Below are 17722 nucleotides of genomic sequence, written 5' to 3'. Positions count from 1 at the left end.
GACAGACAATTTCTCCTTTCACAGTGCTTAATTTTTGTAGGAAAGCAAATTGCAAAACTGAAAGTAGAGCATGATCCAATGAATAATAGTAAAAACAACACTTGTTATTGAAAGGCACAGCCCCAAATCTAGAACACATCAAATCTCTTTGGCATACTATCAAAAAGGACTTTGATGAATTTTATTATACAGCTCTAGAATGTTAAAAATGTTTAGAATAAGCATGGATTACTTTTGTAGTCTAAATAACTAAGATTATTAAAAACATTTATACAGAAAAATTGCTCGGGGGAAACATAAAAATGATATTAGTGTTTCTGACGTAAACTATTGGTTTTACTCCTTCAGTACTTTTCTATGTTTCCAAATACTGTACAAGAATAAGTAACTGTTTTTCTGGCCATAAAAGCATCTTAAAAATAGAATTCTTAAATCATTTTTAATGCTGTCTTGAAAGTATACTTCCCACGGTTTTGTTTTTAGTAATCTATGGCTTTTTCTAACTACTTGAAATTGCCTCTACCTAAATAATAAGAAAGGGAAAGATAACAGATTAGAGCCCACCACAAATAGGAAAGATCCAAATAATGGGAAGTACCATGAGTACAGTATTTTCATAGTAGCAGTTCGGAATAATTTCTCATTTTGAGTTATTTCCCAGTTCCTAATGTGCCTTTCCTACAGTTTTGTATACAACAGTTCTTCACATATTAATGATTCAGTAAGTGAAGTAACGATTCAATAAATAAAGTGTTGATTTGCAGTCTCCTCACCCCTAATTCTCTTCAATTGAGTTAATAAAGCTGTTGCATTAAAAAGAAAAATTACCTTAACCTTTACCAGCCTTTTCACAGTCTTAATTTTTGCCTCACAGAAGGCACCTCGGTACTTGGCGCTGACATCAGTTCCCACTGTCAGGTAGGCAGGCTCATCCGCCGCCTGATGAAAGAAAGATGAAATATTAAAGTCACTACTGTTCTCCCCAACTCCAACCCCAGGTCTCACTGAAAGGTTCTATATTTCAAGTAGTAGGAACATTAACATTATTTGCTTATTAATGTCATTAATAATTTGAAAAATATTCCTAAAGCACTTTATTAGCAATCCTTTACTTAATAAACTATATCTTGATAACATAAAACATTTAAAATTATAACTATAAAGTAACAGTAGGGAAATATAATGTTTTCTCATTCAGGTACAAAATGATTCAACAATTTTACAATATATTTAAGAAATGAAAAAATTTTAAAATTCAAAAAAGTCTATTTATATTGTCTCATAGAATTTTAAGTTATTCACTTATGGCCTCCTGAAAATTTTATTTTCAAATTAAAAGAAATATGCTATTAAAATTAATACTAACTAGTACATAATTAAATGTTTAATATAGTTACATAAAGGCAACATTTTGGATACACTGTAACAGTATAGATAATTAATGAAGCCAATATTTTTGACAAAGAGAGCATTATTTAGAAAAACCATTGGCTAAGTGCTGCATTTTAGAGCTTCAAGTCTAAATTATCTGATTAATGCAGAGATGTGAATTGATGGTAGTAGTACCAAGTTTATTACACTAATCTTGGTATATATTTTTTTAAGTTTCAGAAAGAAATACCTGCTTTCAGCAAATGGTCATGATCAGAATGATACACTGAAAGATGTGAAATATTATTTCTCCATTCATTTTAATCTTGATAGTAACGGAATAATTGCTATCTCAGTCTGTCACTTTACCAACTTTTTTCAAAAGTTAAGTATATGTATACAAATTCAATTCAACATTGCTAAGTGCAACGGTGACAGTGTACAGTTTAGAGAAATACTTTCAAGCAGAAAATGATTTTTCATTCTATTTTCCCAACTAACATTAAAGAAGGTACACTGTCACTTCAAAACTTCAAGGAGATAGGAAAGCGAGAGGAAGTTTGGGAAAATACTGTATTTCAGAGCTCAATACACTGAAACAGTAAATGAGTAAGAAATCAAATTTAAAGTTAGTGCATTTATGAATAATGCAAATTGATGAGAAATACTTTTTGCAAATATTCAACACCTCAGAACTACAGGTTGATATACCTTCCTTTCCCTTTAAACATCACAGGATGTCTGCAATATCAGCTGTCTTCAGAAGAATTTTTTTTAGGTTGGGTATATGTTTAAAATATTTACTGTAAGGACTGAACTGAAATTAAGTGCTATTAGTTATGATAATAATATACAAAATTTAGTTTTCCTTCACCTTCAAGTATATTCCAGCCACAAAATTTCACTTTATCCCCAGAAGAAATGATATGTCCCTAACACAATACACACATTCCTTCTTTAGAAAATCTCACTGGCACTGGGGAAGAAAAAAAATTCAAAAAATCCCCCAAAGAACCAAAGCAGGACAAAAGCTTTACTTCTGCAAAGGGTGCTGCCAACACAGGAAGTGTTTAAAAATACTAGCCCACTGGACAACAATGGGAAGGCTGCAGCAGCCTGTCCAAAGTGCTAACTGCTTCGGAGAGGGGCCAAACTGACCGCATTTAGACACAATGATCATCTCTTACCCATTCAACACGTCCTCATTTTCAGAAAGCTCTGCTTAGTAGAGGAATCAATTTTGAGTAGCCAAAAAAATGACATTCCACAGCACCAGCCTCACGACAGACAGTGTTCAGGGCACGAGGTTCCGAGCAGCGTCGACTCCACTTACCTTCATTTTCACTGGCGATCTGTGGGGTTCCAGCTCAACGAGCTATCTTCTCCGTCGCTATAACCAAGGGGAGGAGAAAGACAGGCACAGAATCAGTCAACGGAGGGGAGCGACCCCGGTAAAGAAAGTAAACAAACGCCAGCGGGGAGGGGCAGAACCCTTACCAGGGAAGGGGTAAGATCCCCTCCGAGGGCAGCCAGGACGCAGGAGCCTAGAGAGCGGCGAGAACCCCACCGGCGCCAAAGGGCAGCGGGTTCCACCGCGGAGTTCGCCAGCGGCCCACCGCGCCCCCGCCTCGCTAGCCACTTTGACCCGGAATGCTCAACTCAGTGCCCCCGGACGGGTTGCTCCGGAGAAGGGCAGAGCGCCGTTTGGGCTTCTCCGGGCTCCTCGCAGGCACGGCCGCCCAGCCTTCTCTCGGCCGCCCCCCGGATACCCCGACTTCGGCCCGCGCCCCGCCTCCGCCGCTCGGCCCCCTCGGCCCGCCCCGGGCCCGCGGTGGCGGCAGCGGAGTGTCACGGCGCCATTGCTCTCCTTCCTCCGCTCTGCACCATGTCAGGAAGGAGAAGCGCTTCTTCACCCAATGGGGCAGGGGCCGTGGCCTTCAGCCTGGAGGCGCGCGAGGGAGGGCAGACCCGCGAGGGAGAGCGAGCTGGGAGGAGGGGGGGGCGGAGAGGAGGAGGGGAGGTGGCCCGGACAGGGTGTGGGAGGGGAGGGGAGCTGCACAGCGGCAGCCGCCGCCTCCTCCCCGCGCCCGCCTCAACTTTTTGTACAGCCCAGAGCGGTACCAGCCACCAGCCCCTCGGGTCCTGCCACGGACTCCACCCGGGAGGACGCACCGCGGAGTTGGGGGCCGGCTTCCCTAATCAGTCCGCTCCTCGCCTCGCGGAAGCAAACTTAGCGGCGCGACCAGCCCCACAGCCATTTTCCCGGGGAACCTGGGGAAGCGGCCGAGGAGGTTGCTGCGGAGGCTGTTCTTGCAGTTGCTGCCGCTGCTCCACGACTAGCCCCTTCACCGGAGCTCACCGCCCCGCTTGCCAAGCATCCCCCTCCCCACCTCCTAAGCTTCCAACTGCACCGGGACCCCGGGCAGCAGCGCCAGCTGCTAGTGCCGCTTCGTCCACTCAGTACCCTCGCTTCCCTTCTTCTCACCTACCAACTGTGGGTGAAGTGCTCGCTGTCAGCTCCCGAGTCCTCCGCCCCGCTGACCCCCGTGGGCCCCCGTCCGGGAAGCACCACTCCCGGCCGCGGCGGCAGTTCCTGCGCCGGGTTCCCCACTCGCCCGATTTACTGCCACAATCCACCAAATAACAAGCTGTTGAGCAGACTCGCTTCTACACGAACTCCTATTGGCTGCTCATGACGCCGAAGAGTTTCGGATTGGAGTTCGCTACCTGCCGTCCTCATTGGATGTAGCTCTGAAACTTCACCGATTGGTGCGAAAAACAGCAGGTAGGACATTTTCCACTTATGATTGGCTGTCTCCGAAGACTAACGTTACTGGAGAATCAGGTATTGAGTAAGCAAGTCCTGAAAAATGATTGGTAAATACGACTACGGATGTGCTCGACTGAGCACTGATTGGTCAATTGAGGGGTCAGGAAGAGCAGTGCGGCACGAGGATTGGCGGTGGAGTGTCCCATGGAAACCGAACCCGGAGCTGCGGCCAGGACTTACACGGGGGCGGGGCAGGGTCTTTCCAAGGCGCCTGCGCTGAACCAGCTTCTCGGCGCCATTTTGTCTGGGCAGAGGTGGCCGCAGCTGTATCGCATTTTATGTTTCTGGTGAGAGGAGAGCGGAATCTATATCCCGTGAATTCATTTAACTGCGGCAACCATCCGCCGGTTCCTCCAGGACAGCACCTAGTGAAGGTCGGAAGAGTCCGGATCTCTCAGAAAGGTCAGTTGAAAGCGGTGGTTGTCCGGTAGACTGGGGGATGGCGCAGCTCTAGCGGCACCGGCACCGGAAGTGAGGGGGCCGCGCGGCGGCCATAGCAGAGATCTCCCTGCGCCGGGGTGGGGAGCTGGTCGCGGGCGGGGGCGGGGGACGGGCTAAGAGGGGGCGAGGCTTCGTCTCCCGCGGCCTCAGAGAAAGGGGCGGAGGGGACGTGCACGTCTCCTTCTCCGGGCTGACCGTTTGGGCTCCTCTCGGGAGGGTGAGGGATTTTCGGGATTCTGCTCATCTCAGAGCAGTGCGTCCTCCCTTTGGAAGTGGTTTCGGCAGCTTGTCATGTTCTGCGACCAAAGCCACCGACTGAAGAAGGTTCCTCACCAGTTAAGATGGAGAGGGGAGGGTTCTTGGTCCCATCCTCCGTGGGAAGGTGTTTCCGCGTGCTCCTCACGCGGTTAAGCAATGAGGAGACAGAAGGAAACGCTGAGTTTGGGTGCTGAGAAATTCGAATTCCCTTGTTAGCACGACTCTGCTGCTCTAACCATAGACAAATGGGAGTGCCAGAGTGCACGGGGCTCACGCTGCTTTTCGAAAGGAAAGAGCAGTGGATTTGCGGGGACTGAAAACATTAAATGAAAGAACCTCCTCGATAGGACTTTGTTAGAGCAGCTATTGATTTTGCTCCATGAGCAAGATCTTGTACTCTGTTTCAGAAAACTCTCATTTGAAATGGTAGGAATAAAGTATTATTGGGCAAGTTATTTTAAAGATTGAAATAATCAAGGAAATGTAAAATATAGGCAATAATCCACGTTGACTAAATTTACTCGAGGACATCTTTACTAAAGCTGAATCAATTTTTCACTCGTAGCAGTTTTTTCAGAATTATTTGTTAAGGAAATGTAATGCTTATTAATAGTATTTTTATTGAGTCAACTAATTACACTGATTTGAATAGCTGCTTAAAATGATCCTCATAATACTTGTTTTGAACCCTATTGTTGAGGTGGGGCTCCAGACTAGAAAATGATCCAGTGATGTAATGATTTATTTGGGCTTTTTTAGCAATTGGTCTGAAGAAAACAGAACAGCTCAGTGACAGACATCTGCAAGTATTCCTGAGGTGAGTTCTAATGTCTGTAAAAATGTTTGGAATTGGGGCGAGTGCCTGGAAGGTTTTTTATGGATCAATAAGTAGAGCCATAAATAACAAAATCAAAGAGTGGTAGTTTAAAAAGTCTTTGGTCAAGGGTTCAAATGAATCTGTAATTCCCTTCCTGACAGTGATACTTTAGAAGGAAGTCTTAAAGTTAGGACACACATGAATTTGTTTACCCACTCATGCTGTTCCCATTTCTAGAATATTAAGTACTTAATTCTTTTATCAAGGAATATGGAAATTTTTATGATTTTTTTCCTCCATATTTAAAAATGTGGCATATAGAAAAGATGTTTCAATAAGAATTTGGAAGTTAACCTTTTTTTTTTTTTTCCTAAGGAAATTATAGAATATGTAGTACTATTCAGCTTCCCCAGGGGGTAATCACCTGTAATGCCACTGCCTGACTTAAAACTTATTATCTGATCCAAATAATGCCTGTCAGTGGGCGTTTGAGAAAAAAGAGAAGTGTCTTGTATCACCACCACCAAAAGGTGATTGCAGTTTATACCATACTTATATATTATTCAGAGAGATTTCTCTTTTTCTCTGGTTTTGTTTTACAAAAATAAAGGTCATTCTAGTCGTGCTCATTTTGTCATTCGAGTTTTTTTCTTTGTGGGAAATACTGGGAACATATGTGTTCATAGTTGCATAGTGTTCTGTAGGATAAATGTACCATATTTTATGTAACCAGATCTCTTAATTTTTGTAATAGCAGTAATATGTCTAAATATCCTTGTGCGTGTTTTACAAAAGATATTCTCTGAGAACTGGCGTCTATGACTAAAATTTCTACGCATCTAGGTATTTCCTGACATGCCCGATTATTTCTTCAGAATAAATTTCTAGAAGTGGAAATAAAAGGGCAAAGAAATCATACCACTGTCCATCAAAGCATTTGCTCTTACTTTTTTTCTTGTACTTTTTCCTTTTATTACTCTCTTTACTCTCCTGCCCCCCTTTTCTTTATATAATTTAGCTTTATTTTTGAGCTTTATCTCCTGGGTCTCTGTTTGGTCAGGTAAAATTATCAGTCTTTTGTGTCATCCATATAGTAAAATAAATGAGAATTTTTTGGACCTTTTAGGTGTATATTCTTAAATTTTTTTTTTTTGCTCCAGTACAGTTGGGTGTTTATACAGTGAAACATTTTGTTATGCAAAAGCGACATTTCAAATTACTAAAAACAAATTATTTTTATGGTAGAGTTAGTTGAGATTAAGTATGTTTCCATGTAACCTTCCTGAAAGTGAAGTGAAAGTCGTAGTTGTGTCCAACTCTTTGCAACCCCATGGGCTATACAGTCCATGGCATGGAATTCTCCAGGCCAGAATACTGGAGTGGATAGCCATTCCCTTCTCCAGGGGGTCTTCCCAACCCGGGGATTGAACCCTGGTCTCTTCCTCATTGCAGACAGATTCTTTACCAGCTGAGCTACCAGGAAAGCCCAAGAATACTGGAGTGAATAGCCTATCCCTTCTCCAGCAGATCTTCACGATCCAGGAATTGAACTGGGGTCATTCCCAGGTACTTTTGTACTCATAAGACCCTCTGTGTGCCTCTCTCATCACGTTTAATCACTGTTACATTACCCTACCTGATATATGTATGCTATCACTATTTCTTATGAATCTTTATGTACTTTTATATAGAAAACGTGACATAAGCAGACTTAACGTTTTCTTTAACAGTAATTCTCTTCTGAAAATTTGTATTTAACCAGTGCCAGCTTAACTTTCAAATTTTTTTTAATGTTTTAAATACTTGATTTAGTACTTGAGTTGAATTGTAATTGCTCACGTAATAAAGATATAGAAAACCATTAAGAATAGTTTAATAGACAAATTCATGACATTTGTCTCTTTTTTTAAGATTTTATGATGCTTTAGTGGAAGGTAACTAGAGGTGAATATAACTGAACATTTATAAATCATCTCTTAGGAATAAATGAAAGAAAATTAATTTTGATAGAATCGGTTTTTGTAATCTATTTCAGTGATCCCAAATTGTTAGAATAATGTTTCTACAATTGTCAAGTTTTTAATAATGTTTTTATGAAGAAAAACTGTTTTGAAAGCAGAATATTTTATTTATTTGGTCAAGGATTCAAATAAGCGTGTAAAATCAGCTTCATGGACATGATATCTTAGGGGCTTCCCCAGTGCCTCAGTGGTAAAGAATCCATCTGCAGCACGGGAGTTGCAGGTTTGATATCCCTGGGTCAGAAATAATCCCCTGGAGGAGGGCATGGCAACCCACTGCAGTATTCTTGCCTGGAGAATCCCATGGACAGAGGAGTCTGGTGGACTACAGTCCATAGGGTTGCAAAGAGTCAGACACGAGTGACTGAGCATGCACATGTGGTATTTTAGACTGAAATCTCAAAATTAGAACATCTCTGAATTTTTTTTACCCATTGATGGTGTTCCCATTTCTGAATTTTTAATGACAGAGCACAGTGAATATTTTCATGATTTTTTTTTTTTAAACGTATGGTAAAACACTTGACATACAAAGGTCTCATCAGGAAAAGTGTTTAGAAATGAAGCAAAACAGTCTATTTTGTGTTGGGGGGGCTGCCATATAGCATACTCAAAAAAGTCTTTTGTCTTCTAGAGGGAGCCTCACTCTGAAAAAATGGAAAGGTGTTCCAGTTTTTAAAAGACCTGAATCTGCTATCTGTTGAAATTATATTTCTGGTATGCAATTTTACTTAAATATTCTTTAGTAATCAAGATGGGCCTTGTTACTATTATATGTCTGTCTCTTTAAAAATGATAGAATTTGTCCCACTGTACAGTTATCTCTGAATGTCTGTATATTGAAAAGTAGAGTAAATTGCTGTGTTGAGTGTAGCTGCTTTCCTAATGGTTTCATTTTTTGAAAAGTTACTAAATTTGCTTATTTGCAGCCAGAGCAGCCTTCGTCAAACTATATGATCTTTTGCCCTAGTAGATGTCTTCTTATTTTGATTTAAATCATGGCGTATGAGAAAAATAGATTTGTCAGAGTTCAGTATATAGTTAAATCTAATTGTTTTTTGTAACAAATTGGTTTTATAATACAGAACAGAAAGAAATATTTTTAGCCATCATTGAAGACTTTTCAAGGTTAATGATATGTAATATGTAGAATTAGAAGAAAGGAAGTCTTTCTGAAGGTTGTGAACAAGGATGAAGTACTTAAGAAAAGCTGTGTTTGGGACAATGAGAAAACCAGTTTGGAAAGGATGGCTGATTAACGTTTACCTTGGGAATATTGTGTGAAACCAGCTTGTCAAGGTTTCTAGAATTAGTTGCACATCAGAATTTTATATAGTGCTTGTGTTGTATAGGTTTGGAAATTTCTAGACGGCCTTGAGAGCTGGGACATGAGCAGAAAGTGATTATTCTTTTGTTTTATTTTCAGATTTGACAAATCAAGATGGAATTTAAAAATTACTTCTAATCCCACCCTAACATTAGATTTTTTAATTTGCTTCTTCCAGTCTCTGCACATATAGTTTTTTTTAGACTTAGAGAAATTTTTGTTTTTCTTCATTACTTAATATTGTAATAGGTATTCAATATGACTGCACAGCCTCCACAGTAATTTTAATGTCTGAAAGTTTTCCATCAAACTGTTTCCATCTAACTATTTTTCTGTTGTTTACCCATAGAAAAATTGTGCTATAATTATCATCTATGCATATAGAGTATTTTCTGTCTTTTGCAGTGTTCTTTTAGGATTGATTTAAAAGGTTTAAATCATGGCATAAAAATGTGTGAACATTTTTGTGACTCTGAAACGTTGCCATGTTGTTTTCCGAAAAGTTATAATTTACATTGTCACCTTTCCTGTGAGTTTAACTACCAGCCTTGGGTAGCCTTTAATTATAATCATTTTTGCTGATTCAATATGTTGAACTCTTTCTTTGTAATATTTTTGTTGTTAGCTAATGAAATGGGACCTTTATCCGTAATTTCACTTACTGATTCTTAGCAATGGACGAGTTGTCTATTCAAGGCTTTTGTCCATTTATATATATGAGAGTTTTGATATTTTGTTCCCTAATTCTTTTGATTTCATTATATATTTAGTAGTAAGTTGCTGCAGATACTTTTGCATAGAGACTTCCCTTTTGATTTTCATTATTTTTGTTGAGGGTTTTGAGCAGATACAAAATGTATTATTGGAAAATTATTTGGAAACAGTATCCAGTATGACTAGAGAAGTGACATAGGAATTGAAGGTAGAGAAACCATTGAGATACTCTTGCGGGGGTGTCAGCATGAGGGGAAACTAGCGTGAGTAGGGCCTGGAGAGAAGAATAGGTGAGCACGAGATTGAGAAAAAGAGCATTTGATTTCCAGTTGATGACATGTGATTTCCAGTTGATCAGTTGATGACAGAAGTAAAGAAGGAGGAAAACCTCAGGATTCTAAAAAGTGGGAAATAGATGGTGCGGTTAATAAACTTGGAAAGGCAGAAGAGACTGCTGGTTGGTAAGGAAGGTGAAATCAGTTTTAACCTGCTAGTTAGAGCCTGAACAGTAAGTGTGTGTTCTTCCTTTTCTGAAAGTGCCTGTGAGATCCCTAGGGGATAAGGCATATGCTGGGCCTTGTATTGTTTTCTGTATTCTGACTTTCTGGCCGTGTGGTGTAGCTTGTGGGATCTTAAACTTCCCCAACCAGTGAAAGTGAGGAGTCCTAACCACTGGACCTCCAGGGAGTTCCCTGTATTCTGACTTTTAATTCCATTATTCCATTAGATATTTTGGTGCTTTTATTAGGGCTTTCTTAGTTCTGAGTTTTAAAGTACAACTTGGAAAGCAAAGTTGAAATGGATTATTAAGTAAAATAAACGGAGGAAAAACAGATGATTCTTGAACTAAGTTCAAGAAAGGTAACATGTACATTATATCTCAAGTACTCATAACTGGCGGTTTGTGCCTTTTGACTACCCTTATCTAAATCCCCCTTGTCACATTCCCCACCTCTGGTGACCACAAATCTGATGTCTTTGTTTTTGAGGTACAATTGACAAACTGCTGTGTGTTGGTTTCTGGTACACAACATAGTGATTTGATAATTTTATACATTTCAGAATGAGTACATTGAAAATTGGTAATTCTAGCTATCATAGTTTTCATTTTTTGAAAAAAAAAATTTATCTTGTATATTTCAAAGACTAAGTTAAGATTTAGGTCTCCCCAATATCCTCACTAGAATTATACTTTTAAAAATTATTCAGGAATAGCAAAGAAGATACTTGAGCTTTAAAATGTATATATGTGGCCAGGCTTTTTGTGGGGATGGGTGGTTTAGGGTAGATTTCTTAACCTCTGCCTCAGCTATAAAATAGGGATAGTAATAGAGCTGACTTGGTTAGGATTAGTATTAAATGAGTTAATAGCTATAAAGTACTTATAATGATGCTAGATATTAGGTGGTGGTGTTAGTGTGTGTGTCCTGTTACATAACGTTTGTCATTCCAAGAGAATTTTATATTTATATACAGAAATAAATCATCTAGACTCTTTTGTCTCCCCTTCCTGAAGGTCATATCAACCTCTCTCAAAACTTCATACTTACTCCCTTCAGGTATTATTTGCTATAGTCACACTAAAACTATCGTGGCTGTCCTGCATAAGCTCTGTATTTTCCCAGTTCTTTGTTTTTATTCATATTTTTCTCACCATCTAGAATATTGCCCTATTGTCAAATATTCAAAAGCTGCTTTTTTAAGTGATGCTTTCATGATACTTCTGCAGCTATAGGTAATGTGCCCATATGAATTTCATGTATTTCCTTTTGCATAATTTATACCACTTTCTATATTGCTTTATTACCGTTTTGTCTACTTAAATGTCCTTCACTAAGTTATGACATCTTAGAATTGTACCTTATTCACTTTTGTAGGTTTAGAACCTGTCACAGGCCTTGGCACTTAGAAGGCACTCATTTGTGGAGTAACAGTTTATAAAAAAATATAGCAAGCTAAAAGGCGATAGTTAATGGAGAATGCATGCCAGTAAAAATGTGCTTTGTCAGTTTTTGTACACTAGGAACAACCTGCCTGATGAGTTACTTAAAATGAGATCACTTGAGGTTTAGGAAATGGGTCAGATTCCAGAATGTATAGTCGGCTAGATGACTCTGGGGACTATCCACAGGTCAAGGATTTTAGTTAGAATGATTTCCTATTGCTTTATAAAAGCTAGTGTGTCTAATTAACCACGAGAGGGATTGTTTTTCTGACAACCGAATTTTCACAGGTCTGCCTGCCCACCAATCTTCCTCATTTTCAGTGGTCCAAATTTGTGAAAAGTTTGGCCAGGATTAAGGGTACATCTGCTGCCAGTAACAATATACAAATGACCTGACTCAGTCAGTTATTGAACCCATAATCTCTCTCTCCAAATACATTTTTCTTAGCATAATGCCATAATGTCTCTAGACATGAAAGGAAGAGTAAGCTGAAAATAGGAACTGGGTGAGATAGTATTTATATAACTGATACTTAACCCCTGAAAATCAGAAGTATCAGACACTGACTTGATAATTTTAGCACTTTTGGAATTTGCTGCTATTCCTGCTGAATGGGTTCAAATTGACAGAAGCTTTAATGTCCTTACCCAGTCTCACTGTTTTATATCTAACAAGTGTTCTGACAAAACAGATACTTGGATTATAGCTAAGCAAGGTCATTGATTAATTTCATTTTAGTGATATTTCTGTTCTGTGTATGTGTGTGTACTTCTCATACACACAACAAATGAAAGTACAGTGCACTCTAGTTTTTTTCTCCTGTGGTTCACTTTTTTAAAAAATCTGTTGTGACCTGCAAATTAATTTTATAACTTACAGATGTGAACCTGCTTTGGAGGAGTAGGAAAATGGACCTGACTAACAGTGGTTTACATTTATTTGGTAGGTTTTAACACTTAGAAGGCACTTTGATATATTTTTGTACACTTAAGTGTGATAGCTTAAAAGTGAAGGTACAAACTATTACCTGAAAATGCTTCTAGTTGTTTTCAGCAGCAGTGAAATTGGGTGTAGAGGGTGGCAACTTGAAATCACGGGGGAGGATTCCTTTTTATTTACGGTGTGTTTGATAATGTGTTATTGACTCTGCTAATCCTAACAGCCCATTTAAGGGTGTATATTTATTTGTAGTTAGGGTGAGTCTTTGTGTTTCTTAGTCTTTAGATCCAGACATAAAACTCCTTTCAGTGTGTGTATAGTTTTGGTGGCTTAGCTTTTGGTCAGACAGGGTAAGGAGGGGGATTCTTAAATGAAGTAACATAACAAAAGGAAAACCATCTTCCTGTTTCTTATTTCTCTATGTATCATGTGATACTGTCTTTTTAAGACCTTTAAAATGCCAAGGGAAGCTTGGTAACCAAGGCAGGGTTTTGTTGTTTTCTTCTCAGATTTGTAGTTCTGCATTTTATTACAGAGTCACGAAGAACTTAGTCTGTTACCAGTAAAAACTGAAGCCGCAAGACTTGCTTCTCTATGCTGCCAAATACTTCCTGTTTTGTCAGATTTCCATTTAGGGAAAAGAATGGATTTAGAGTAGACAAGCCTGAAAGCATCTCTTCTGAAACTCATTTTGAAAGCTGTCCAAATATCTAGATTGAGGGAGAGGGGATGGCACGACAAGTCTTCACATGAAGTCATTTGTCAGAAAGCTTCATTTGGCTTATCGTGAAAGGGTTGCCAACAAGGAAGAAAAACTTTGTTGTCAGAAGTAATTGCTAAAGTATAAACTTGCCAGCATTGGTGAGTTGCCTGTTAGGCTTTCCATGTCAAACATGTTTCAGTCTGTTGAGTGAATTCATTGTATTGTCTGTGAAGGAAGTTTTATTTGTGTTCATTTCTAGTAGACCTTTCCTCTAGAAATATGTAAGAACTGCATTCAGCCACGTTTATTCCATTTACAGTAGGGACAGGTGAAAGATCAAATAGTGATTAATTGAAATGGGCTACCTTGTGAATATTGAATATCTTTGGGGAAAAGGCTGCTGTAAAAGGATACTAATCTCTTGTTAAAATAGTAAATAACATTTATGTAAATATAATTCTGTCACTTATTCTTTATCCAGATAGCTCAGTGGTAAAGAATCCACTTACCAACAGAGGGGATGCAGGTTTGAGGCCTGGGTCAGGAAGATCCCCTGGAAAAGGAAATGGCAACCCACTCCAGTATTCTTGGCTGAGAAATTCCATGGGCAGAGCACCTGGTGGGCTGTAGTCCGTAGGGTCGCAAAAGAGTCAGATATGACTTAGTGACTAAATAGCAGTAACATTTTTATCCTATGAAATGAACTTCAAATTAGGTGTTAATAGAACATGTAATAGAACATATCAGTAGAAGATGCTTTCAGTGTAAACCTGAATCCCTTCATATTGCTGGTAAAGGAGTCTTGTGTTCAGGTTCTTTGCAATGGCAGAACTGAGCCCACATGTAAAATTTTCTTTGACCGTATTGACCTGGCCTGTTTTAAATCAGAGCTATTTTTCTTTCTTGACCTGTTGGTAAAATATAAAAGATGCTCTTTTTTTATGTTGCTTTTTAATCTCTGAACTCTTACACATTTTTTTTTTCCTTATCAGCTACCTGGCTCTGTCCTGCTTCATGTTGAAGATGTTCAACTGACGTTGAATCAGTGAGATACTAGAAATCATCTATTATAAAGTTTCTACCATATATTTCTTTTATCTAGTTATGTGCTCCTCTTTCTGAAACATGTTACTTTAAAATCCAGTGGAAAAAAGTTTTCCCAAGTACCCATCATGCCCTACAGCTTCATCTTCCATTTTGCTACACATCAGAAATCTCTTAAAATTCTTTAATAACCATTTGTTGCCATATTCTTTTTTAAGCTATACCCAAATCAGTGATTCTCACATTTTAGTGTATTCAGTAGCATTACATCAGGTACTTGTTCAAAATAGATTCATGGGACTCAATTCAGATCTCATGAATTCACTTCTTTGGAAATTTATTATGCAGGTGGTCTCTTAACCAGATGGAGAAACAGTAATCTGCTGCATGTGTGCCCATTTGTCATCTCTTCTTCATACTCTTACATGAAACATTCTTTTTACTTTGTTTCAATTATTGACATCTCAGTTTTTTTCCTCTAATTGTTGACATCCTTAGCTTTTCTCCTAAGTTCAGTGGTTGAAGAGTTTATCCACCAGATATCCAAGAAACGGTTCAAGATGCCTTTCCTTGTCAGGATTTATCACTTCCCCTTGCCAAAGCACACACGTTTGGAGGTCAGTATATACATACTGGCTATGTGTACATAATAATACATGCACATGTGTTTCTAATATATCTTGCTAGTGATTTTTAAAGGTCTTTTTCCCAAAGGGGGAAGAACTGCATAATACTTGATTTTTAGTTTTTCCTGGCAATATGATATACTGTAGACATCTAAATATTTGCATTGAATCTTTACTGTGCTGTCACTTGATTGCTGCTGACTCTTAAACCCAGCCTACTAAAGGTGGGTTATTGTTCTTCTATGTCAGATTTTCCCATATTACATTAGCCTTGAGGCCCGTTGACTTTTCCCAAAAAATTTAAGTTTTTAATAAATTCCATATTGACTGTATAGTTGAACTCCTTATTTAAATGATTTTTCCTAAAATTCCACTTCATGGTTCCACATAGTAAAAAGTCAAATTCCAGTCATACAAATCAAACACAAACTCAGGATGTATTATGACCCTTGCTCTGTAACAGTCTTTATAATTACACCAGCATTTACTTTAAGAATTGTTATTTGTTGACTGAAAGGTGTGTCTGTGTGTATGTATAATATGGTGATTACCTCTTACAGAGTTAGGATGGTTAAAGAAAGAACATTAGTTTTATTTGTAATACAAATTTGAGTCTTTTTCCCATTTTTTAAAATCGGGTTGTTCAATTTTCAGAGTTTTTATACATTCTGGTCTGCTCTCCTTTGTCAGATGTGATTTATTTTCCCTAGAATCTTTTCCTTTTCATCCTCTTAAAGGAGAGCAGAAGCTTTTAATTCAGGTGATATTCAGTTGGTCAGTTTTTTTCATTTACGTATCATGCTTTTGGTGTATTATAGTATCTGAGAACTCTTCTTTAAACCAGGGTCATAAAGATTCTTTTCATCCAGAAGTTTTAGACTTTGAGGTACATTTTGACTCACCATCACTTTGAGTTAATTTCTGTATATGGTACAAGGTATGGTTTGGTTTTGGGTGTTAGTTTCTTTTTGTATACAGATGTCCCCGTTGTTCCAGCACCGTTTGTGGAAAAGCACTGTCTTTCTCCACTGATGCGTCTTTTCACCTCTGTCACAATCAACCATGTGTTTAATGAGTCTATTTTTAGACTTTTCTTTTCTATTAATAATATTACATTAAATTTTATAGTTAAGTCTTGAAATCAGATGGCATAGGCCTTGTAACTTTTTCTTTTTAGAAAATGTTTTGGCTATTCTGATTTCTTTTCCCAAATAAATGTTAGCAACAGCTTGTTGATTTCTTTACACACACCCCACACATACACTCCCCAAATAAACCACTTGCAAATTTGATTGGGTTTTACATTAAATCTGTAGATCATTTTAGAGAGAACTGACAACAATACTGAGTCTTCCCATAACTTTAGTTCATTTTCTCACCAGCATTTTTAATTTCCAACACAAAATCTTGTACAAATTTAAATTTATACCTTAGTATCCCTGTTTTCGATGTTATTGTAAGTGGGTATAATTATTGTATAGATGAGGGAATAAGTAACTTGCCCAAGCTGAAGTGGCAAAGCCAGTATGAAACCTACATTAGGTTATAAACCACTATCCTGGTTTTCATTATGATACTGTTTTTCTTATTCTGAAATCATGGTTATAGTGGTGGCAGAGAGGAAGCCCTAGTTTTATGGCAAGAAAAAATCCCATTACCATGCAGGTATGATTCCTCCAGAGTTTATGGATTTCCTGAGTTTAGGTTTTCCAGATCTGCTCAGATCATAAACCATGCTTATCTTAATTTAGAAGCCTCTGATCAGTACAGTTGTGAACTAGTATTTTTAAGTATATCTTACCCTTTAGTTAGCTAGTATGAATTATTTCATTTTTAAAAATACATACCCTTCGCATTTGAATCCCTACCGTGTGCTCACCAGTACAGATACAAAGATGATTTCTTGAACAACTCCCATGGGAGGCTAGGTGGGGCGGAATACATTTATTATAGTAAGTATTAAACATTGTAATAAATACATACACATGGTCAGTAAAAGCTTTTATTTGGTTGCAATTAAGAGTAGCTGTACTCTTGTTTCATGTTTTAGAATTCCTTTTAAAAAATAATTTGAAAACAGTTAAGTGGAAAACATGTAAAGGGTTTTGAGAGGGAGAAATCTGTCAATCATTTCATAAGGATTGCTTTTGCACTTGATGGGGAATCCTTAGGAAAGACCAGTTAATAAATAACCTAGGCATGATAAATGCAATATGGTGTCATACAGTGTAGGAAAATAAAAAAGGTTCAGTATGAGTTTCATTTCAAAAGGTGAGGAACAGTATTTGAGTTTTTACATTAAGACTTCATTTTTTTCATTTGTGGATTTCTTCTGACTTAAACAGTATTTAGATAAATGTATTAATGAGAATTTGTAATCTGAATTTGCTCAAATATTGAGTATTCTAATGTTTCAATCAGTTAAATATATTGAGGATTTACAACTTAATTTTTCTTATTTTTCAGATCCCCTTGTGAATGATAGAAATGAAAGTGAATGGATAGTCTTATCAGGTAAGTTTTTTCAGTCTCAATGTATTTTTTTCCATAAGATGGCTCTAGTGCTAATCTTTATTTGAAACAATTTTGTTACATTGTATCATGACAGCTGACATATCAGCATGCACTTTAAAAAATGTTATAAAAATGGGTGAATTTTTGTGTAGCTATTTTAATATTGAAGAT

General features: G+C 38.2%; 2 protein-coding genes across 6 annotated transcripts in view; one reads left to right on the top strand and one right to left on the bottom strand.

Annotated features, from left to right (window-relative positions):
- Positions 1 to 4006, bottom strand: part of ARID4A (AT-rich interaction domain 4A) — a 58781-nt gene extending 54775 nt beyond the window's left edge. For 2 of the 5 annotated variants that reach the window (XM_012181720.4, XM_060418097.1), the window contains exons 1-3: positions 3857 to 4006; positions 2705 to 2761; positions 829 to 939 (exon numbers count right to left, since the gene is read on the bottom strand). In XM_012181720.4, the coding sequence (XP_012037110.2) occupies positions 829 to 939; positions 2705 to 2710 (117 nt within the window). In that variant the 5' untranslated portion in view covers positions 2711 to 2761; positions 3857 to 4006. Of the gene's footprint in view, positions 1 to 828; positions 940 to 2704; positions 2762 to 2868; positions 3460 to 3856 lie in introns of those variants that run through there. The other 3 variants (XM_012181719.4, XM_012181722.4, XM_012181721.5) reach the window with 2 other exon arrangements.
- A 418-nt stretch (positions 4007 to 4424) lies between these two features.
- Positions 4425 to 17722, top strand: part of ARMH4 (armadillo like helical domain containing 4) — a 258708-nt gene continuing 245410 nt past the window's right edge. Inside the window, exons 1-6 of the mRNA XM_060418098.1 lie at positions 4425 to 4603; positions 5660 to 5717; positions 7170 to 7283; positions 8373 to 8455; positions 12605 to 12667; positions 14360 to 17551. Of these exons, the coding sequence (XP_060274081.1) occupies positions 17446 to 17551 (106 nt within the window). The 5' untranslated portion in view covers positions 4425 to 4603; positions 5660 to 5717; positions 7170 to 7283; ... (1 more) ...; positions 12605 to 12667; positions 14360 to 17445. The remainder of the gene's footprint in view (positions 4604 to 5659; positions 5718 to 7169; positions 7284 to 8372; positions 8456 to 12604; positions 12668 to 14359; positions 17552 to 17722) is intronic.

This window comes from Ovis aries, chromosome 7 (genome assembly GCF_016772045.2).
Source record: "Ovis aries strain OAR_USU_Benz2616 breed Rambouillet chromosome 7, ARS-UI_Ramb_v3.0, whole genome shotgun sequence".
NCBI lineage: Eukaryota > Metazoa > Chordata > Mammalia > Artiodactyla > Bovidae > Ovis > Ovis aries.
The sequence above is the reverse complement of the archived record's forward strand: the minus strand, read 5'-3'. Positions and strand labels throughout refer to the sequence as shown.